This window comes from Colossoma macropomum, unplaced genomic scaffold (assembly GCF_904425465.1).
Source record: "Colossoma macropomum unplaced genomic scaffold, Colossoma_macropomum, whole genome shotgun sequence".
In the NCBI taxonomy this organism is placed as follows: Eukaryota; Metazoa; Chordata; class Actinopteri; order Characiformes; family Serrasalmidae; genus Colossoma; species Colossoma macropomum.
The window spans coordinates 11514526-11538836 of NW_023494788.1; the positions used below are offsets into that span (position 1 = coordinate 11514526).

The 24311-nt window shown below is 38.6% G+C and overlaps 1 protein-coding gene across 2 annotated transcripts in view; it reads right to left on the reverse strand.

Annotated features, from left to right (window-relative positions):
• macrod1 (mono-ADP ribosylhydrolase 1) overlaps positions 1-24311 on the reverse strand; it is a 115528-nt gene that overhangs the window by 33940 nt on the left and 57277 nt on the right. For both annotated transcript variants that reach the window (XM_036568464.1, XM_036568465.1), the window contains exon 4: positions 16822-16851. In XM_036568464.1, coding sequence (XP_036424357.1) covers positions 16822-16851 — 30 coding nt within the window. The remainder of the gene's footprint in view (positions 1-16821; positions 16852-24311) is intronic.

A 24311-nucleotide genomic window follows, 5' to 3' on the forward strand; every position in this document is an offset into this window, starting at 1 on the left:
TTAGGAACGTTTTTACCTTCTCTTGTAAAGTTACTATTTTTGGAGATACATGTTTTTTCGGACTGCAACAGTAAGGTCTATTAGTACTGACACAGAAATCCTGCTGACTTCAGCACCTGCCTGCTGGCATGGCAGGATAGTACCAGAATACATGGCGTTCCACAGTAATGCCCTCCTCATTTCGAACATCCAGTATACTGGACATTTTTTTCTCCAGGTATTCTAGTTCTATAGCAGCAAGGATGCCACCACACTCTCCTTCATGCGTTTCTACAGAACTCAGTCTTTCCATTGATTGGTCATTTATTAGAAACTTTTCTTTTTTATCTTGTCACAAACAAAAACATATGGCAGCTTTTGAGAGAGACATTCACTGCTTCCAAGACCAAATGAAACATTGTTTCTAAATTATCCTGTATTCATTTCTAAAATGAATTTGTTTTTTGTATGTATGCTTTCTGTCTTGTTATATAATAAATGTTACATAATAATAAATGTGTTCATTATTCTAAATCTCTCAAATGTCATGCACCCAAGTCATACTGTACACTATGTTTTCAATTAAAAATTAAATTATGTTTAAAAATGCATTATATTATTTATTATACAGTAGTGAACGTGTTTAATAGGAAAACGTTCATCCAGCTTCAGGACCGACGAGGACAACAAAAAAAGGTAACAGTATTCCATTACCATTACAGAAAAACGTGTATAAATGTGTATTATATATCTGTGATCAATTCACAGGTACATTATAAAAAGAAGGTGATTACCAGCATGATTACATTAAACCCTCTCATCACTCATAGTGATAAATACCAAAGAAGAAATATCTTCAGATGAAGTTTACTATGGCAACAATCTTCTAACGTATGGATCCAAGTAGAGCTACATTTCTCTTTTGTCATGTGGCAGATTTCAGTTTTCCTCCACAGCTGGAATGTTTTAAGTTAGATATGTAAAATGAAGTAGTGATGAAAGGTTTTCCATATGGCGCAGAAAAGGAACCAAACTGAGGATACTAGCACAGTACACCTGATACCGTCTATACATCAGATGACACAGCTCATTTCTAGCAATATTGCTCAGTTAGATCATTCATCTAATTCCCATGAGTGCAGTGTGAAGGCCAAAGGAATATATCCTCCTCCTCCTCCTCCTCAATAAAAATAAATAAATAAATAAATAAATATATATATTTATATATATAGATATGCACATCCGTATGCATATTTGAATACCTTATTAATTAAACATTGTCTGTACTGTTCATTTCAACAGTGCAGTTTCCCTGTATATCTTGTGTTAAGTAGTTAGTCATTTTGTTCAATTTCTTCTTCACTTGTTTTTTTTTTAGTAAATGACTTAAAAACGACAAGTAATGAAAAGTAATAAAAATAAATTACATTTACATATTTTATATATACATATATATATATATATATATATATATATATATATATATATATATATATATATGTGTGTGTGTGTGTGTGTGTGTGTGTGTGTGTGTGTATATACATACATACATACATACACACATATATATATATATATATATATATATATCAATCACACATCAATCCTTGGGATTATTCTACACATAGCATTTTTTATCAGGCAATCAGTAATCTATACTGGAACATATTTTTAAAGTAATCCTCCAAACTCTGCCAATTGGCTGCTAATGTAATTATCATCAGCACATGCCAATTGGCTTCTGTTATAAGTGAGCTTCAAGTCAATGGTATTCCTGTTCTTTCCTAAGTACAGGGAAATTATCAGTACACTACAGATGCAACAGATAGAGATTAGGCTATAAAGCTCTGGAGTATTCCTTTAACATGGTCACATATAAACACACAATCCTGTTCAGGATGTTGAACACGGAAAGTGATCACCTTCAGTCCAGGCCATGCTGTGTGTAACACCTCAGCGGAGCTGACTATTTCTCAACCTGCTCACGGATCAGACCAACCGCAGAGCATTCTGACCGTGATCCACACAGCACTGCTAAATTACTACCTATTCAGTTATTACTTAGGTCTCTCGCTCACTCTCTCGCTCTCTCGGCTTTCAGCTTTCAGCTTTCAGCTGGGGAGTAATGCTATAAACGTGTGTATGGAAAAAAAATGATGGAGGTCTAATTCACTGCTGAGAAACGCCACAGCCACAACATGACCCTTACTGTTTGCACACCTCCATATTCTCTCCCTCACTCCATTTCTCTCTTTCCCGACACAGCGTCAGAGAGGGAGCAGACTGAAACTGAAGTATCAGTAAATCTGAGCCTGGTCTTTCCTTTTGGGACTCAATCTTCATAAAATCAATACTAACTAGTAATTTAACAAAATTTGAATATATACAGTATTTGTTTCAATGAAACTGATGCTAAAAAGGTGGAAAAAAAATTGTAGAAAAATTAAATGTGCAGGATAGGCTCATGCTAGTTCTAATGTTATTATTTTAATACATCATTTATTAAAATACCTATTATTTCTTAAGGAGCAACATTTTTCATGACAAATGCGACGTACAGGCACAGATAGTTAAAGGGCCCATATCCTACATTTTTCTTGCATTCATTTATTTTTCCCCTGAGGTCCACTTACGTTGTTTGTGTAGTTTTATGTACCAAAAACAATCCTTTTTACATGTCATTTTTACATGACCATTTCTTAACAACTTTGTCTTTGTTACTGTAACTTTAAGACTAATGTATGGAAATGATTTCCGCTCTGACCGGATGGCCTTTATTGTGCCATATTCAAAAATCAGTCCTTATAACTTTAGTGGGAGTGGGCAGGGATAAACTGCTGTAGGCTGAATGTTCACTGTAAATATTTTCAATTAAATTCAATTTAATATTTCCCCAGTTGCCCTGCGATGGAATGGCGACCTGTCCAGGGTGTATCCTGCCTTCCGCCCAATGACAGCTGGGATAGGCTCCAGCACCCCACCACGACCCAGAAGGATAAGCGGTTTAGGTGATGGATGGATGGATGGATTTCCCCAGTTTATGTCCACAAGAAGACATTTAAAAGTATCAGTATTATAGGAATATCAGTGCTGCAGACAGATCTTTGCCCCACCAAGTGCTTCCATGTATAAAATTCTATTTTCCATACATAAAGGTATAGCTTACAAGGTAAATACCTTGACATGTTCATTTCTGTTATTAATAAACAAATGTCATGATTTTACAATTATGCAACAAAAGAAAATCTTTTTAAGTGTCTCACAAACAGTGTGCTATGCTGCAGTAGAGCTGGGTATTGTTAAATTATTTTCAATACTGATACAAATTTTGATACCATAACCTCTTCCTAAAGACCCCCTAGTGACCACGCTGCTGGAGGAATGAAAACTGACTACTGATCAATAATAATCAAATAAAACATTTTCCCTTGTAACTCTTATCAAATTAACTAGGACACTATGTGAAATTTAGTGAAATGTGGAGCTGCTAGTGAGCAATGAATGGTAAATGTTGAGGAAAACAATGCTGTGAAAACAGTTCACACCTCTCCACATGCTAATATAAGTTTGCAGCTTTCTCTGTCATAAAATTGTGCATAACTGCCACAATAAAAATATAGCATTTAACAATAAAACACTTCAATAAATGCTGACTTGCCTACAAAGATAAAAATCCAGTTTGTTTTTGTTTTGTAAATCACACACTTTATCACAGAGACGTATTTCATCCACATTAGTGAAGGAAACATGAAGTGGTTTCCAAAACAGGGAATCATACTTTATGGCTGCAGTGAAAAGAGGTTCATTTTGATCCTGATTACATTTTTGGACACCCTCTTTTTTAATAATAAATGAAAAGAAGGTGTGGCTTAAAAACTAAATGAACGTGAGGTGCTGGAAATGGGTAGAAACAAAAGATTACTGACTAATAAAAAAGCGCTGGCATTAATAATCTGTAGGTAATGTAATAATTAGGTAATGTAATTTAGACACCAAATCAGCAGTCAAAATTTTGGTACAAGCATGCTTAAGTGCTGAATACTAAAACTGTCTCCTTAGGTACTAAAATATGGTATTGGATGACAGAACTTTTTTTTTTTAAAACTCTGTAGTTAATTCCATCAGTTTAACAAAAATATTTCAATACCCAGCCCTGTTGCTGAGTAGTGATGTCAGTGTTGTGCCGGTGCAATGGTGGAGTGAAGCTAAAATGCATTATAAGTAATAGGCCACTGTTCAACTCTAATGATAGTAAGTTATTCGCTTTTTATTTCCGAAGTGGTCCTGCAAGTCATCCAGGTCATCTATCACAGGCTGTGTGCTGTTAAGCCACAGTCTTCAACAAATAAGCACCGTTGTGCCAACATTTGAATGTGATATTTCTAGTCAGATTTAATATTTTCTATTAATTTTCTAATTCTGTGTATAGTTTGTTTGAAGGTCATGTTTATTTTAGGCCGAATAGTGGCATACGTTTATCATGTAAAATGCGTGATGTCACCTAAGGATGGTCAGTTATGATTTGGGGGCCTCATGACTTGGGGTCTCTGCATCTGTAGAGACCCACCATTTGTAGACAGCTTCCCAAACCTCTTTCTACTCTGCCTACAGTTCCTCCTTCCCTCTCTCTCTCTCTCACTCTCTCTCCTTAATGTTGAGAGGCTGTGGGTCCTTCCCTGCTGTATAGTTTGTCCCTGCCTAATTATCACCCAGGTTCAGCAGGCCTTAACAAACCTCAGGAGTGGAGACCACAAAGAGGTGGAGAGGGTGCGAGAGTGTGTGTGTAAGAGAGAGAGAGAGAGAGAGAGAGAGAGAGAGAGAGAGAGAGATGATGGGGAGAAGAGGAGAAAGGAGAGAAGGTGGTGGGGGAGAGAGTGTGAGAGCATGAAAGAGAGAGAGAGAAGAGAGGTAGAGGAAAGGAAAGGAGAGGAGAGGAGAGAGGAAAGAGTGTGGAGAGAGTGTGAGAGCGCGAGAGGAAGCGGTGCGTTTGCACGCAGATGACAAAAATAGGGAGGAAAAGAAGAAGTGTTACAGGGCTGGTAGAAATGGGTAAGAGCAGGGACGGGATAGCATGAAAACGTTGCATCACGATATCAGGGACCAAAATGATCACAGTTTTTAGTAGTTAGTAATTAACAGTACTGTCAAATAAATAATGCAATAAAGTGTCTATTTTTGTGGTTTAATTCAGTCTTCTCTGTTAATATGATTACTCAATGCTGTTCTTGCTCTATTTGACATGTAAAGAATGTGATCTAACAAAGCTAAAAACTTGTATATTTTTGTTTAGTTTGTGTCACAAACTATATTTTAGAACAAAGTGCATGAATAGGAGCAGTCACACATCAGCTTGCACACATCAGCTTGCCCACTAGAGCATCCAAACAATAAAGGAAGCCTTGTGCATCTTTATTACAGTGATAGAAAAGGAAGCACACAGAAATCTCCTCTATGCCTATGGCCTATATGTGGCTTAGACACACTGCAATTCCTCTGGCAGCAGATTTTAAAGACTTAAATGGGCCATCACCAAAATCTCTAAAAGTATCAACATTCAGTTTGATAGTGTTAAAAAAGCACTAACACATAGTGAAATAATTTCACCACAAATGGATAGACTTTAGTGAACATCTCATATTTCTTAATAACACCAAAAAACAAAGGATTATTCAAGTATATGTGAAGTTACTACCAACTACACTGTTATTTACAGATTATAACTACAAGAACATGTTGTCCTGGTATGAGCTTTGTCCTGGTGCCAGGTTCTTTAGATCACACAGTAATTGTCCACTGGTACTAAAATAAATTAATAAAATCTGAAATTGTGATTATCACTGGAGTTTATACCACCAGGGGTAGACTGATATAAAAATCTGCACTGTGGCCAGAATTAAAAGAAACCTATCATTAAGAAGTCTCAAGTGCTGAGTCCCCCATCTCCACTCTATTTGTCATTATACCGATAAAAACAGAGAATGAAGCAAATGGGACCCTCTGTATCGGGCATATAAGTTAGAGATTTTTATCCTTCAACATTGGTCTGAGGGTTTGTTATTGGCATCGCTGAATATCACAGTGCTATATCAGTGCTCATACTGAAAGGTGCAGATGTGCTCTAGAATATTGCTTTTTCATCGCAAGTTACTCCCAGTAAAGACTGAACTTGTGCTCTCTGCCTGTCATGAAAATGAACATGATCAATAGAACATCACATCCTTCTCAAAATCTACTCTAACTACACAAATTCTTTCTTCCACTCAACTCTGAACTTTCTTCATTTTTTAAGCAGTTATCACGTTTCTTTTATTGTCAGTACTGACACTGAGTTCTAGAGAGACAGAGAGAAGATAACTCAATGCTAGTGAGTTTGGAAGGATGTGTAGCCGCCAAAAAACTGTTACTGAGTAAAGGAAATAAAAGAAAAAATAAGAAAATATGCAAATCAAACAAGGAAGCTGCTGGTGTTCTCAGAACAATGAACTGACCATCCCAGTGTAAAGACCTCAACATCACGAAATGTGTTTGGGATTATGTGGTTCATGACAACCAGAAAATGCAACCAACTTCTAAGACTGAACTTTGGAGGTTTGTGTGTGGGGGGGGCTACAGATGAACTGTTGAAAGAAGCTGCAACTTGCTGTCACATTAGCTATCATGGAGATAAAGTTAACATTACATTTGGGGAATTCTGACAAAATCTGATATGATGAAATTAGTTTCAAATGCAAGTGGCCACTCACGTCAAGGACTCTGCATTTTTATGTGAAACACTCAGAGGCATTGACAATAGGCAATGACGAGTTCTGTATACTGCAATGTATCATTAGAACCAGTAATATCCCATCCCCACAGGGATGTGAGGGCAAAGAGATAGAAAGAGGAAGATGATAAAAGAGAGAGGAAAGGTGGAACAGTCATGGAATTACAGGGAGATGGTGAGATAGAAAACGTGAAGGCGGGAACAGACAAAAATGAAAAGGTGAAGGTCACGTCTAAATTAATTTCATTTGCCTTCACAGCTCCGCTCTGTATTTGAGATGCTGCACAAACCCAGCCAACACAACCACGTGTGGATCTGCATTTGTCCTTCATTGTGTATGTGCGAGTGAGGTAGTTGTGATGAGGAGGAATCTGAAGTGTACATTTATCACTGCTATTGATTAACTTACAGCCAGGCACTTAACACCAACACACACACACACACCAAGTACTGAGTCAACACAGTTGGAAATTACGGTTTATTTGCACAGCACTCCACTTCCATGAACTACATGAAATCAAGCAGAGTGCATTCTATCACATACGCACACTCACATTAATAAAAGATGTAGAGAAAATGTTACAAATGACAAGGCAAGACCTGGTAGACCACCAAAACTGCCCACATCAGATAAAAAGCATTTAAAGCTTTCATCTTTGAGAAAGAGGAGAAAATCAAGCTGCTTCACATCTGGAAAAATACACAAGTGTTTCTGTCAATCCTTCCACTGTGAGAAAACAACAACACTATGAGTATGAAAAGATGTACAGATACCAAGAAGCTGTTATTGAAAAAGCAAATCAATCAAAGAAGGTGCTGGTGTTCTCGGAACAAGAGACTGACCGCCCCAGAGTCCAGACCTCAACATAATTGAATGTGTATGGGATTACTCGGATTGTAAGAAGCAGAAAATGCAACCAACTTCTAAGATGTGTAAAAATATCCCTGCAGATTTCTTTGAAAAACTAAAAGCAAGTCTCCTGAAAAGAATGAGAGCTGTCATAAGCCACTCTAAATACTGAAAAAATGACACTGTCTTTAGTTGTTGACATGTCATCTTCTATTAAATATGTTTTCTGCTTTTTTCTGACACTGAAAAATGAATAGCTTGTACTTACAGGTCCAGTGAACAGTGGTCTCTGACTTTTACATAGCACTATATAGTAGGATTAATATACATTAAAGCCAGACCAGGATATTTTTTAGAGATAAATTGCACATATTCAGTGTCACCCTACTGAATCTATGAGCCTATTTACACTTGTCAGTTCATGCATCTCATACCTGGATAACGGCCAGATAAGATTTATCCACATTCCATTTGCACCTGACCACATAAATGCGTCTCTGTTAGACAGACAGAAATCCGATTTGCATCAGCGCTGCATTACAATCTCCTGATGCCAAGGCGCCACGTACATTTTGTTCTATGCAGTTATGCATTTTATCAGAACTAAAGGGAGAAACTGGCTCCGGTTTTTCCAACACTTATGGCGTAAAAGGTGAATGGAGCTATGCAGCTTTTGTCATCTATGATCAATTTCACTAACGAAAGAGGTCCGTATAAAATAACAGTTCAGTTTAGGGGGGCGAGTAGAGATTACGTAATCAGCTTGAAGAAAGAGATACATTTACACTTGGCTCAGAAGCATGTCCAATGCATCTCTGACCGCCTTCTGAATTGTTGTTGCGCCTAGACATCTGTCTTCAATACATCTTTGTAGCGTTTGCACTTAGTTTCAGCCTAAGATGCATGAAGTGGGCTCTACACTCTTAAAAATGAAGGTGACAAAAAGAGTTCATTTGAACGATGACATAGAAAACCTGCGTTTGGTTCCCCAAAGAACCTTTCAGTGGATGGTTTGTTAAAGGGTCATGTTTGTAAGTGAGATGTGTGAGTGTGAAGAACATTTTTAAAGTTTACAGAATCTTCACATAAGGTTCTACACAAATTTAAGTTTTTCAGTAGAGCCGTCTAGACCACAAACGCTTTTTTAAGAGTGTATATGCATCAATACAAGAATCAAAATCGATCAGCTGGAAATCAACTCCAATATGAATCAACTGGCAAGGATAGAAACACGAAAAACATAAAAAATACAAAAAATGATGATGCTTACAACAACAATAGTCCAAAAAAGACTCAATACTCAAACTACTATGGCTGGTCGTTTAAAGAGGTTAGGTTATGGGTGGCTAGGCATTAGGGTGATGAGTTGCATGAATGCATTCACAGTTAGTCTCTCGCACCTTAGTCAAGACAGGCTAGCTGTTATTGTGAAGCTCTTGAGACATGATGAAATGCAGACCTCCAGCTAACAGCAAAGACCAGCGCTCAGATAATTGGCCTGGAAAATGTTGGTCCCTGCGGCTTTGCTAAAAGCTGTTAACATCCTTTTTTAGATTTCTTTAACTGGGTCTGCAAATATTAAATGAGATATGTAAGACTGTTGTACAAATTAATGTCAAATGGACTAAGTAATGTCAATAAATCTCTGAGCAATTAGTTATACCTCAGAAAGTAAATGTGTCTTGTACAGTAACATGGTGTGACATTTAAAAAGAAATATTTGGATGTCGCAGTAATGCAGAATTTGCTCAAGCTGTGATATGAGTGTGTGCTTTTTTGTGGGATCCTCTACTGTGGGATTTTATTAGTGCAATGATGAAAGGGTTTTCTATTTATTTTCCCACTCTTTTTTCTTGTGGTGCATTTACACTGCCCCGGCGCATCAGTGGACGTGAACGCACCCCCCACGCTTCAGTTGCCTGCATGTGGAAGCTCCTTGCAAAATGCAATTGACATGTAGTCTTGTTAAGTCAAGATTGATGCAAGTAAAGCTTCCATTTTTTTGGGGAATAATCAGAAAGTCTAAACTAATAATTTCTAAAACGTTACTAAGGTTAAAGGTTTGAAAAATCAGGATTTATGTTGATTATCACTTGTGGTCACTGTAAGTCATTTTGGTTTATTATCATGTAACTGATTGTTTTTCTGCTCAGATTTTAAAAGTTGGAGGTAAACATTTTTATCTGAATATAATAAATTTCACTGCTGGCCTTCTGTATCGCGCAGGAACTTTTGAAAAACAGAACCGACTAGAAGGGAAACATCTGCTGTCTCCTGATTGGGTAGATGCATTGCAACGGCCGGATTTATTTGCATTAAGTTCTACTCCGCTTAAGTTTTCGACACAACCCATTCCCCAAACTCGACCAGCAAGACCCACCATGCACCGTGCGGCCGTGTCTTATAGAAATGATGCAGCTTCGACCTACACTACTATGAATGTCAAACTAGCGAAATGCATTAACTGTGTTAAAAAAATTAGTGGTGTTAATCATTTATTGCTTTACCGTGTTAACGCATAAACTTTCATATCACTAATAAAAACACTGGTTCTCTCATTGTCTCTTTGAATGAGGAGATTCTGGCAAATTTCTAGAAGCCTTGAGGACCAACTCTGCACAGCCCTTGACATTATGTGGAGGTTCTTTAAAAACAGTTCACCACACTCACACATCTCTTTTACAAATGTAGTTCTTTAAAGAGCCACAAACCAAGATGATCTATAGGAAACTAAATGTGGTTCTTCTGTATTTGTCTTGTACAGTTACTTGATGTGACTTTTTAAAAATAAATATTCAGATGCAGCAGGTAATGCAGAACTTGCTTGAACTGTATGATCTGAAATCATCTTTGTTGGCTCGTACTTGCACAAAGATAAAAAGCCCTCCTTGTTATTTTCCACTTTTTTTTCTTAACCTCTCTAATTACGATGCACTCTCCGTAAGCTTGCATTTTCTGTTTTTATCCTTATTTACATTTTTATTGATGCTTCATAACCCTACACTTTTAGGGGAGATTTAAAATCTAATTTGGATAATGAAGGAACAACTTTTATTCTGAAAGATGAAAAAGGACTGTATGTATGCTTGGAGTTAAAGTGACTAATTGCTTTTAGTTGTTTGTTTTTGTGTTTGCATTTTATCTGCCCAGGCTGCATGCTCCGATTATGTGAAACTGTGGGTGAAAGGTGGACGAGTCCATACTTAAGAAAGCTGACAGTATTGAAGTCCAGACAGTGGTTAAATGACCAATTCAGAGACTTAGTTATAACCTGTTGCATTCATAATGCACGAAATACCATCAAAAAGCCAAGTTAGGTCAAAACACCACGGCCAGGCTTGACTAAGTCCTACCTTGGAGGACAGTGTGAAGTGGCCGCTGTACAGCTCTCCTGGAAAATGCAAAATAATATCACCAAGGTCAATTCCAGGAGTACAGAGGTCCTGTTGCATTAGGAGAATGATGAAGCAGTATGTGTTGATAAGCTGCAGCAACAGACTTACAGGCACGTCACTAGAATCAAGTAGCAGCAGAGTTTAGCAGCAATATGATGGCTTATCATGGCCACACGGCTCGTCTGATAGTACAAGATGGGGCCACAACAGATGGCCATGAAAATGGTCTGCTAATCACCCCGACACAGCCGGGGTCAGCAGAGGAAAAAAAAAAGTGACCCAACTGATTGTTATGGCTTGGTATTCAAACACTTGTCGGAACAAAAAGACAAAAGATGTGGATATTTCAAACCGATGCTATATTATTCATTATACTGTGTTGTAACCCTGCAAAAATAAATATTACATTTCTCTGTAATGCTAGTCAAGGTGGATCTAACCCAAATTCTTACATTTCATAAATGTATATGTACTGACAACAGCAGACATGCATATCAGAAAAACTGGATATCAGCATCAGGCCACAATTTCCACATTGGTGCATTCCTGCTGGTATCCTACTGGTTTGTTGTAGGCGTTCGTGGGTGGAGACTGATGTTTTTCCTCACTTTGAATACATGAACAAACACGAACGCTTGTAAGTAAAAACTGCTAGTTGTTGTCTTTTTGCTTCTTTCCGAGAAGAAAAACAGCACGGCTCACCATGAGCTGTCCTTAACAATCTAAAGAGTTGGATTGTGCTGCTCTTGATGTGAGTTGATCACAGTGATTAGAGCCTGTTCAATGTTCAAAATCAACATGTCTGACTGAAACTCCGCCCCCAGACTGTGTCCTATTGGCTGATGTAGGGTTATATCAGCACACATTTCGTCACAAGTTCAAAAGTCGTCAGCTTTTAAATACAGACAACAGAGCATAATTTGGCACATTTCCATGCATTAGTGTCTGTACTCTGTCAGCATATTATTCTCAATGGAATCAAAGGCAAGGGGTGCATTTTTGACACAGGCCAAAAAAAAAATCCTTGTCCTTGTGAATGCAACCTTACGCCTGGAACACATTATAGGATTTTTTTTTTTTACTTCCTAACCAATGTTGAAATGCTGAAAGATCCCACACACAATGACAGATTTTTGTCTTTAGTCATCCTTCAGTCATCAAAGCCCCCCACACTACAAGATTTGCCCAGAACAAAACACCACACACATTCATAGTTTGCTCATGAATCGGCCTGAACAGTTACGTCTCAGAACCTGAGAGAACTAACGCAAAACTTCTTGTGAATAAACATGATTTTAGATCAAAACAAACATGGCAGACCACAGCGAGGCACAGATTACTGTGTTAGTTATGCGTACATTTTAGCAGTACAGAAGTGAAAGAAAACATACTTGATTTTTATTATTATTATTATTATTATTATATTATCCTATGTAGACTAGGATAAAATGACTATTATTTCATTCAGCTAGGCTCTCTGTTTAGCTCCGCTCTTATTGCTTAACAGTTTTCATGCATGATGTCAACACAGTGTATCATATGAGAGAATCAGTGCCCCCCCCCCAGTCCGTGAGTGGACTGGATGGACAAAGGTTAGATTATCATACCCCACATCACAGGATAATTTGGGAAGATAATCGTTAAGAATACCCAAATGTTGATTTCACTATTCAAATACTATCAAATACTATGTTATCTCGAACAATTAACTAGCAACTTGTTAAATCCATGCAGATCCCGAATGAAGACTGCACATATCATTCACTGAGAAATGGCATCACTGGTACAAATGAAGGCCAGGATAATAGCAACTGTCTTTTGCTTTTATGCACATCACAGCTTGAGTTAGTCATAACAAATACCATGAGCCACTAAGCCATAGAAGGATGAGTCAGAATTTTTGAAAAAATAATCAATTAACTCAGACTGAGCTTCAAATTCCTATTTGCGTTTTCAAAGGGTTTGAGGGAAAAATAAATAAGACATAAACACGATTACATGTGAGCTGAGAATGATGGCAGAGTGTGCCAGTCTGGTTCTTCTCCAAGTTTTCAGGTGTAGAAGTTGAACTTTGATGGCTTCTCAATATATTCCTCTCATTTAAGTCTCAAACAACATGCTTCTTCCTAATGGGCCAGATATTATAAAAGTGTGCTTGTCTACCTCAATTCAAATAGGCAGGCTATTATCACATGACTCACCTCCTCTTTAGGGTTTCCATTTACCTTGGCGAAACAGAGAGCTAATTCAGAAAAGTTAACAATTTCAAAGGCAGAAAAATTGAAGATGTATTCATAAGCTATTATCCAACTTGACGTGTTTCATGTGTGTCACAACTCTACCTCAAAATCCAGTAGGAGATCACCAAAGCCAGTTCCTAGAGCATAAGTGAATGATGAAGCAGTGGGTGTAGAATGATGAAGCTGTAACAGAACCCAACTGATACCAATTATAAAGAGCAGGAAATTCCGTTAAATGGGAATATTTAAGCAATAAAACGCGAGAGGGAGTGTGTTATCACGAAATACAGCACCCGTGATGTTATATACGATAACACACGACCTAGAGTGTTCTATTGCTTTTATACAACAGTTAAATAATTAAAGTAAGAAATTAATAAATTAAACGTGTCATTTAATGTTTTAATGTTAGCAATTCCTTCCGCCAAATTATAGTTCCTTAACAAGCAGTTTGTTGTACGTCAGAGTAACGAACTCCGCTCACTCGCTGCACAGCCAGCAGTTCGTTCTCCAGCTCCTTACACTAAATTGACACTGAAACTGTCATCACCACTGAGAAAGCTTTTTTTGTTTTTTATTGCAGTAGTTTTATGGCTCAGTCCGATTTGGTCAGACTCTGAAGATGAGACTACATGTTTGGCGAATGGTATTCGGTTCATTTCTGGCTAATTCCAGGTTCTTTAGGTGTTCTTCTCTCACAGCTGCCGACTGAAAAGCTTCCTCAGTGGTGATGACAGTTTGGGAATTTAGTGTAGTCTCATCTTCAGAGTTTGACCAAATCAGCTGTAGGTCAAATGTAACCTTAAAAGTTTCCATTTTCTGTTTGTGCAAAGCAAGAAGCAAAAACGTTCAAATGGCTTGAGCGTGTCCTACAGCTGTCAAACTCGTTGCTTAGCAACGGCGTCTTAGCGGAGTGATAGTGTTTGTGAAAAACCCAGTATGTTATGGCGAAATATCAGCACGGTTAGAACGCCTCTCAACCAATCAGCTTGCATGGCTGGAACTAACTGTTGAATAATCACTGATATGATTTACATACATACATCATCTAAACCGCTTATCCTACTGGGTCGAGGTGGGGTGCTGGAGCCTATCCCAGCTGTCATTGGGCGGAAGGCAGGATACACCCTGGACAGGTCGCCAGTCCATCGCAGGGCAGACAGACATACACAGTCACACACACACACTCACACCTAGGGGCAATTGATATAATATAATTGATATGATTTAATTTATTATTCAAACATATTGCAATAATTTGAGGTCAACAGCACTGTACTGACCTGTTATTCACCTCCTTTTAAAGATTATGGACAAATATCTTGTTGGGAATATCATTCATTATTGTTTCTAGCAAAGTAAAAGAAAGTGTGGTTGAACTTTTTTTTTAGGCGTTCTGGTTTTTGTTTTATGTGCTGTTAAATGTTTCTGAGAGATTCTTGGACTACGTGCAGTTTGAGCTGTCACTACAGCTTAGTGGAGATGAAAGTTCAGCAAAAACAGGAATCTTACAAGCATGAAATTCCCCAAGAAAGCGCAGTGCTTCAGAGGACAATGTGGCTTCCTAATCACTGCTTGAAATCCATGCTCATAAAATCCAACCAGGTGAAAAACTAGCAGTTGAACCTCACTGGCTGCTGCTAACAGACTCTCTTTCACAAGTTAACACGTTATATTCTCATTATAACTGGACACATTCTGCAAGCTAACTGGTTAATAGGTTAAAGATCCAATAATGAAATACAGACTTAGATTTCAAGCCTTTAAAGGAGTTACTATAAAATCGTAACTTGCATAGTAAAGAACATGATCCTTGCATTCATGTTATGAGCTTAAAAAGTCTATTTAAACTAGAGCTCACATCAAAATACAATGCTGCACTGAGCTGACCCGCTAGTTTGGTGCCAACATACTATGGTGAAAATATCAGAGAAACAATCATTATGAAAGTATTTTTCTTGGTTAGGCTTTAGCAAATTAATACATAAACATGGCTTTGCAATGGCATACACTTTATGACTTTGGCTTCCAGTGTAAACAAAATTAAAATCTGAATTATTTGCATGATAATCGTATAAGTTATAAATAGATTCCTCTGACTAAAGTGTTGCTCTCATTCAGGCTCAGGTGTCTACTGACAGATTTATTACAAATATCATACACAAGCATTCAAGCATCCTAACAATAAAGGCTATTTGCATTTTTATTTCTACCATGTAAGAATGTCATAAGCATTCAAAATATTGCCTGCTTACACTTCCATGGACAACTCTCTTTTTGTCAAAACAAAAAAAACTTTTTTGACACTGTTGTGAAAACACCACGGTGACAGAGTCACTGGTGAAAATAGAGGATTATCACGAGAGCTTTAGCAGTGGTAAAAGACAGAGGATGCTAGGCCCTCTGGTTTATTCTATCGCTAAGATTGACGGCAAAACAAAGTAAAACTGAACTCATGAGAGAATGTTGCACTGACCGCTGTGGTACACTGCTGGCAGGGGCAGAATTTTCCATCACTGCTCCATTGAAAACAATGGAATATCCAGATTGTTGTCAAACATCTACTGCCAACATAAACATAGCATAAGCACTTACTGACAGCTCCACATCCTGTCAGACCCCGTGTTGTCTCCTCACAGTTGAAGGATGAACAGAAACACCTATGGAATTTTTCTGAAGCAACAGTGGAGCTTGATTTTCTCCTATCTCTCAAAGATGAAAGCTTTAGGCACTGTTTGGTTCAGTACTGTTTAATGGTGACAGTTTTGGAGGCCTACCAGGTCATGCACAGTTATTAGAAATCCCAATGTCATCTATATCTTTAAATCAATATTTGAACATGTTGTTTCACTTATTTTCCATATACTTTCTCCTTCTGTAATGCAAGTGAATTCTCCCATTTCTAATCTCCTCAGAAATATCTCCTGAAAAATGAATAACTTGCACTTAATCACTGCTTCGACTGAAAACTAAATAAATGAGGGGTGGTCTCTGACGTTTACACAGTACTGTACATTGTGTATGTATGCTTAAGGCGGCTCTCACTCTTGATAATATGTGTGCGGCTGTGTGTGTGTGGTGTGTATGGTTGGGAGGGTGGTCTCTGTGTGGATGTGAATGAGACAGAGAGTGTAAATGTGTGATCGTGTAATCGTGTGTGTGTGTGTGTGTGTGTGTGTGTAGCAGAAGGTAACAGGTCTCACTGTGTGGACGCTCAGGGAGTTCAGCGTGTGTCTAATTCTGCCTCTAACCACTCTTTTGCTCCTTAAACAGCGTGTGTGCTCACACACACCACACAAACACACATCTAATGTTCAGTTTGGCAGAAGTGTAAAGCCCCCAGGCTCACAACAGCTCCTGCAGCATGCACACACACACACTGCCTCGCTCTGTTTCTCACTCACACTTCATCTCTCTTCCCTCTCTCTCACCCTCCATTCCTCCTGCTGTGTGTCTCTCTTTCTCTCTTCATCCTCATCATTCACTTTCTCATCCCTCTCTTCCCAAACACCCTTCTTCTCTGATGGGCTTGAACAGTTTTTATCTCTCTTTCACTCATTTACCTGTTTGAAAATAATGAAAAAAGAGACTCACCCCCTCCTCCACCCAGCAGGGTCTTGTTGGCTGAAATGACAAAAAGAAAACAAAAGAGTTTTCAGGGAAGAACTCAAAATGATTTCCAACTCCAGCAGCACAACAATGATGCGATTCCTGTGTCAAGGAAAGAAAGAGGTACAAGATCCGATGACCCTCAGCTTAAAGGAATGGTCTGGCTGCAAATAAAAAAATTACACAATATTCCACTTACCTCATATGTACAGTGGTGCTTGCAAGTTTATGATCCCTTTAGAATTTTCTATATTTATGTATAAATTTGACCTAAAACTTCAGATTTTCAGTCCTAATAGTAGATAAAGAGAACCAAATTAAACAAATGAGACAAAAATATTAGACTTGGTCATTTATTTATTAACGAAAATGATCCAACATATTAGTGAGTGACAAAAGTATGTGAACCTTCGCTTTCACCCTCTTGTGCAGCAATAACTGCAACTAAACGTTTCCGGTAACTGTTGATCAGTCCTGCACATCAGCTTGGTAGAATTTCAGCTCATTACTTCATACAAAACAGCTTCAACTCCGTTATGTTGGGTTTCCTCCCATGAACTGCTTGCTTCAGACCTTCCTCAACATTTCTATAGGATTAAGGTCAGGACTTTGACTTGGCCATTCCAAAACATTAACTTTATTCTTCTTTAACCATTCTTTGGTAGAACGACTGTAATTGATCAGGTGAGACATGTTATCAAAAGTGTTTTTGCTTAGTTTAGCACTGAAGCTACAAGGCTAATGTTCCTAATAAACACTACAGATCAACAGTCACCCAAATTTTTTCTGCAAATACATCCCCAAAAATTTCTCTCGACCCATTCAAACAGCATCCAGGTCTTTATTAAACAGAAACTCCACAGATTTCTCTGCCTAATTAAGCTGTTGAGCTGTAAAGAGGTCATTCAGAGAGGTTTGATGTGAATTAATTAATTGTAAATACATTTACTGCCTTGGATTTCTTGGTGAGAGGTGGTGGTGAGAGGAACCAGGGGTCACAATGTCTGCAATGCAAATATAGCCATTTTATTTATTATCCAAAACTAACAGTGAACCTACATGTCTTCTGAGTTTTTCTATGTAGACAGATAACAGAGAACAGTGGTAAATCTGATTAAAAAAATCTTAAAAAAAAAAAAAAGAAAGTAAAAAAAATATGGGGAACTCTTTTGCCTTACACCCCTTTATATGTACCTCTACTCCATGAGTGGATTAAAAAATATGCCTTAGGGCAGAACTTTATCTCAAAAACTATAATAAAACAGACATCCGGCAGAGTATTCATAACCATTTCATGTAATAACTTTCTGTGATGGAGCTTTTAGAGGCATTGAATGCTTCAGGCATCTGGTTCCTGTCACCACCACTGTGAATAATTCTGACTTAGTAAGTTTCTCTAGAACAGAGCATTTTACATGAAACTACTCCGAATGACTTGTTCATATATTAACGTTGGAATTATGCAGAAATCTTGGAAAATCTGAGGAAAATCTGAGGAATTCCCCTTTAAGGTTGCAAAGACTTGCCAATATGGTTTAGGACACAGTATTACTAACCCTGAACTAAAAAAGTGAACAGAACTTTATTATGTAGCTGAACACACCAGACAACCAATTTACACTAGTGTTGGGCCGAATTCTGCCTTCCCTGCAGAATGTGACGCCCCTTCACATTCACGTGGAGATATGAATGCTAGATTACATTTGTGATTATTGGTGCTTCTATTTACTGACATTTGTCTTCAGTTTGAAAACTCAAAATTAACAGTTATTCGCAAAAATATACAAAGAAATTATATAATTATAACATATCTGTAGCGTCCATATATCTGCGTAACATACATGCACGGGACAACACGTTATCTAAAATGGCTGCTTACTGTGTTCAACTACACTGTGATGTTTTGTTCATTGTTATAGCTCACAGTAAACCATACTGTGTTCTAAACTACATGGACAAGTCTGCATGATCTTAATGAAGACCTGGATGAGCTGGTTGAAAGAAGTTCTAGGCAAGATTTCATGACTTCAAATGTTTGTTAGCAATGTTAGCCTTGTAGCTCTAGAGGTACACTACAGAAACAATAACCGGACACCAAACAAGACCCAGCTTAATTGGACAAATTTAATTTTCTTTAACCATTTCTTTAAGATTAAGGATTAAGAATATATCTTGACTAACCTTCTGCTTGTGCTGACCTAATTATTAGTCTTTTTCATTTCAGGAATCTGTATCATCGTTCTCAAATTACCAAATGCCATGCACCAGACTCAGAAAAGCCTTCAAGACAGGAATAATTCAGTGATCAATGCCAGCAGTATGACAATTCAGACAACTTTTGAGAAATAGAAACATGGAATGTGAGAGAGCCAGTTGAAATGAAAAACTAAGCATTTGTAAGAGTTAGGCTGAGTGATGCGGGCGAAAAATCTGTCAATGCTTTCTTTGGTCGATATTTGCTCTTATTTTTCCCCAAACAAAGCACTTTGTTAATTCAAAAAGCACTGCATTTAATAGCACCATATACAGCTGCAAGAAAAACTGAAGCATAGCAGTTATTCAACTAGAGCTGAGCATTATTGCATAATAAATTAGTATAGATTTTGACTGAATTCAATATACACACACAGGCCACTTTATTAGAAGCCCCTACCTTACAAGTCCACCTTGCTGGTGTACAATGAAGTGCATTGATGACTGCTGACGTTCCATGCATTTTAGCCCTTCATCAATGGTCAGTATTGGCTGGTTCCCATGCTCTAACCAGCTGTGACCCAGATGTGTAAAAACCCTATGTGTAAATACCATGTCATTGTCACCTCAGTGCTGAGAACGGTTCACCCCCCCAATAATATATGGTCAGCAGCTGTCCTTTGGTCAGAAGCTGACCAGTGACGAACAGGGTAGAGGGCAGCTGGCAAATAATGCAAGACTGACCCCTGACCACAGTGTCTTCAGTGACAGATTACTACTATCTTTAAATTTTAAGTGATTAAATGTAGTTCTGCAGAATAATAAGCCACTGTTAATCTAAAAAAAATTTTCTTAAAATTTCAGGGAACACTGCCAAATAATTAAAACGTTTGCATGATACAAAAATGCAGTGTTATATTAAAAATCTATCTAAGTTTGAACAAAGAAAAAAAAAAAACAGACAGAAATATGATACAACACTGCTTAAAAAACACTGGTCAGATCTGTCAGAGAACAGCCTGGGCAACTTCAGCTGTTTCTGAGAAAGTTGACAGTGGTTGTATTCCTACACTGCCCCAGATTAACCTGCAGGCTCCACAAAGTCCATATGTATTTCTGAATTATTCAGCTAGCTGTCTTTCTTAGTTAACTCTCTTAGCCATCTTACAACTGATGTTTCATTAGCAATGGACTGCTCGTCCCTCAAATCTCGTCATACTGTTTGGTGGAGCGGTGTTTGTGTTCTCAGTGTGAATGCTGCCTTAGGCACAGAAAAAGCTCAGATAAGGCTCATGTTCCCCCAGAGGGTGCGCTTGGTAAAAGCACAGCTTAGCAGTGCAGAGCTGTGCTCTCCAGCTGGGATTCAGGACCCCCCAGCTGCACCACGTGCCCCCTGTGACTCACTGAGGACGTGACTGGACACTTTCTGGCCAGATGGGATGAATGGCAGGGTCACTACGTGATATATCAGGAAAATCTGAAAGATGCATGGACATCTATGATATTAGTGGATAAGTGGTCTACTCAAAATACAGTGAGGTGACTGATAATCAACACATTGCAATGAAAAGGGGTCAAGCAAATAAGTGTAGTTAGATGTAGATTTTTTTTCTTCTATAAAACTTTTTACAATCTCACTTATACAACCTGACATTCCATTCTAATAATAAACTAAATAACAAAAATCAGCCATTTCACGAAGTGTACTAAAAACAGCGGGAATAAAAAATCAATCATGTCAAAAATGATCATTTAAGGGAAAACTGTGCAAATTTTATCACGTTAGTGGGTCATTCTGAATGTTCTGTGGACAGCAAGAGTTCTTAACAGTATACTCAGGTTCTCATTCATCTGTCTGTTGAGTCGAGTATCAACACAGTAAACTGCTGAGACCTTAAAGCTACAATACACACGATATAGGCACCATGTAGTGCTGCAAACAGAACTGATGTTAATCAGAACAAATACACGAGGAATAATAAAGGTAATACAATCTAGACGAGTCCTTGACCACCATCATAATACTAGCAAACAGGCATTGGTGGTCTCCCACTAAGACACAGAGCAGATTTGCCTCTGAGTTAGAGTGCAAAGCCAGAGGAGGTCTGTGTGTGAATAATGCTTTATGGCCAGACTGTGTGGCTACATTACAAATGAGCAATTTGATAGTTGATTAAATGTCTCTCATTTGAAATTCATTAGATCCCTGCACACAGGCAATAAACCATGTAATGAGCAATACCTTTACACACAGCATAATAAAAGCCATGTAATGCAAGTAAAACCAAAATGCTCTTCACAGCGTGACCTCATCATACATCTGGACGAAGACATGGACATTAAAAAAAACAAAAAACAAAAAACAAAAAAAAAACACATATCAAACATCTCCAAATTCAGGCACACATCAACACACACGAACACACAGACACTCATACCAACCACACAAAACAGTATGGATGGACAGGTAACCATGGCAACTCCAAAGCCCAAAGGTTTGTTACTGAAACCTTGTTAATTACACAGAGAGGGGAAAAGCGGAGAAGGATAGAGAGATGCAGAGAGGGAAGAGTGAGTGAGTGAGTGAGGGGGGGGGAGTGAGAGAGATAGAGAGAGAGAGAGAGAGAGAGAGAGGGCTGGAGACAGAGGGAGAGAGAACTAAGAGGAAGAGAGACAGAGAAAGAGCAAGGGGAGAGAGAGAAACCGAGAGAGACAGAGACAGTAGGGAGGGAGGGAGAGAGAGACAGAGAGAAAGTCAGTGCATTTGTTTTAGCCAACCTCTAGTCCAGTGTTACCCAACCTTGGAGTAACACCTGGAGCTTCCTGGAGTACCTCCTGCCCCGCATATTCTTCTGTTTTCCTGCTCTAAAACACCCACTTAAATTAACTGCTTAGTTGGATCAAGTGTGTTGGGAGCAGGAAAAACATTACAATGGGCCGGGCAGGGGTTAGGAACCAGGGTTGGGAACCTGACCCCTAATCATTGGTCAGGTTTGGGTGGTGAACCACTCTTAAACTAACAGCGTAAAAACTTTGTAAAAACCCCACCAACACCCCAGCAACATACACTACCATTCCACTTCCAGAAACATGACAAGGTGGAAATCACCACACAAATAATATTTGGTCAGTAGTGGTACTGTGGTCAGAAAGTGACCAACAATGAACGAGGTAGAGGGTGACAAACGTCAATGTACATCTGTACATAATTAACCTATATGGTATAAGTGGCCAAAATAGTTTATCCAAGTAAGAGAGAGAGGAAGGGATTAGAGGTGTGAGAGGGTGTGTGAGAGAGAGAGAGAGAGAGAGAGAGAGAGAGAGAGAGAGAGAGAGAGAGAGAGAGAGGTGAGGGAGAAAGAGAGAGAGGGTGGAAGAGAGTGGCAGAGAGGAAGAGAGCAGGGGAGCAATGCAGTGTGAGAGCAATGCGAGACACAGTAAAATGGTAGTGAGAGAGAAAGACAGGGTAGGGAAAGGTTAGGGAAAGGGCGTGTTGGGTAAGAGAGAGTAAGAGAAGAGAGAGAGAGAGAGAGAGAGAGAGAGAGGAGAGAGAGAGGGAGAGAGAGAGGGAGAGAGAGATATGACAGACAGAAATGAATAACAGAGAGAGGAGATGCAAAGTGCCCATGGTGGTGCCTCTGTCTGCTGTCTGTTAAAGAAAGGACTAGTGGGGAGAAAAAAGGGATCAGACATGCAGGAAGAAGGCCAGGCAGGGAAAGAGTGAGGGAGAAAACGAGTGAGGGAGAAAACGAGTAAGTTGTTGATTCCTCAGGGAGAGAGATTTGCCATCTGCCAGAGCCCTGTGTGTGTGTTTGTGTGTGTGTCCGTACCCAGGGGAAGGATGGCAGAGCAACTGTAGAACCAGTGCGTTCTTGTTCTCTCTGTCTCTGTCTCTCTCTCTCTCTCTCTCTCTCTCTCTCTCTGTCCAGTGGGACACAATGACATGATCAGCTTGAACATGGAGATGTGTTCACCACACACAAACATTTTATTTACAACCATTTCAATCCCCTTCAGAAAAGACCAAGTGGATTTGTATAGAAAACAAAGCTCATTCACTTCAATACAAGGTTACCAAGGTTAGGAACAAATGAAGAAGCCCAGAAAATTAGACCTCTGTTTCAGTACTGCAGTTAGCATGACCTCATCAGTTTAGCCTCATGACTGAGTGTGTAGCATCTACGTTACACAAGAAGCCACGTAGCAGGGGAGGAGGGGACATTGAGGAAGAGATTTTTCAATGCGAACGTCTACAGCTAGGCTAGCCTAAATAAGTGATATGAACAAGTGACTGCCCTTTTTTATTGTTGTTATCCGTGCAGCCCTTCATCTGGCTAACCTAGCAAGTCAATAGGAGAAAATAAAGTTGTATCATCATTTATAACAGATGGACCGGTTTTCAACACAAACCCTGTTTGAACGTAGCAAATTTTCACAGTTATAAAATAATACAGAACGCTAAAATATGGTGTCCGTGCACTGCTGCGAGTCACCCGGTAAAACCTGAAATAGTAACTGAAAAGTCAGAGCCACTGGGTGGGATTTTGCAGACCACAACATATGTCTTTAGGCATTAGGCTCAAAATAGCGGTTTGGCTCAATGTTTAGGTCTCAAATACAAAACCAACATCACAGTGATGAAGATATGATGCCAACAATAGATACTTCACTTACTTTCTAAGAAGTCCTTCACAAGGTTTTGCTTCTCTTCTCTTTGAATACTCTTTCAACATGTTTACAAACGTCAAAGTTCATACTCTTGGAGAAGGGGTCCAAAGCACAGCCGACGCTACAAAATGTTTTTTCAACATGTTGCATGCAATTACACATTTCCACCAGAGGGTTCTCCACAAAACAAAAAAAATAAACAAAAAAAAAAACCTTGAATATTGTAGCTTCAGGTATTTTAAAATATGCAATTGTTCTGGCTTGTAAATGGCTCTGTCCGCCCCTTTGGGGGGTTTGGAAAGCAATAGATCACAAAGGGTTCTTCAAGCGTTTATTAGTAAAGAAAACAGTTCTATATAGAATCATAAACACTCAAAGAACACTTTGCATGATTAAAGCGTTCTTTGCATTTGCCTTTCACGATGCAAAGAACCCTATTAGTCATGCAAAGAGTTCTTTGATTGTTCCTAATTCTGTATAGAACCATTTTCTTTACTAAAGAAACTCTTCACTAAAGACCCCTTGAAGAACCAAGTGTGTAGAAAACCTCACTTACACTACAGTAATAGAATAGCTATGAAGATATACCCCAAGAGAAAATGGCAAGGTCAATA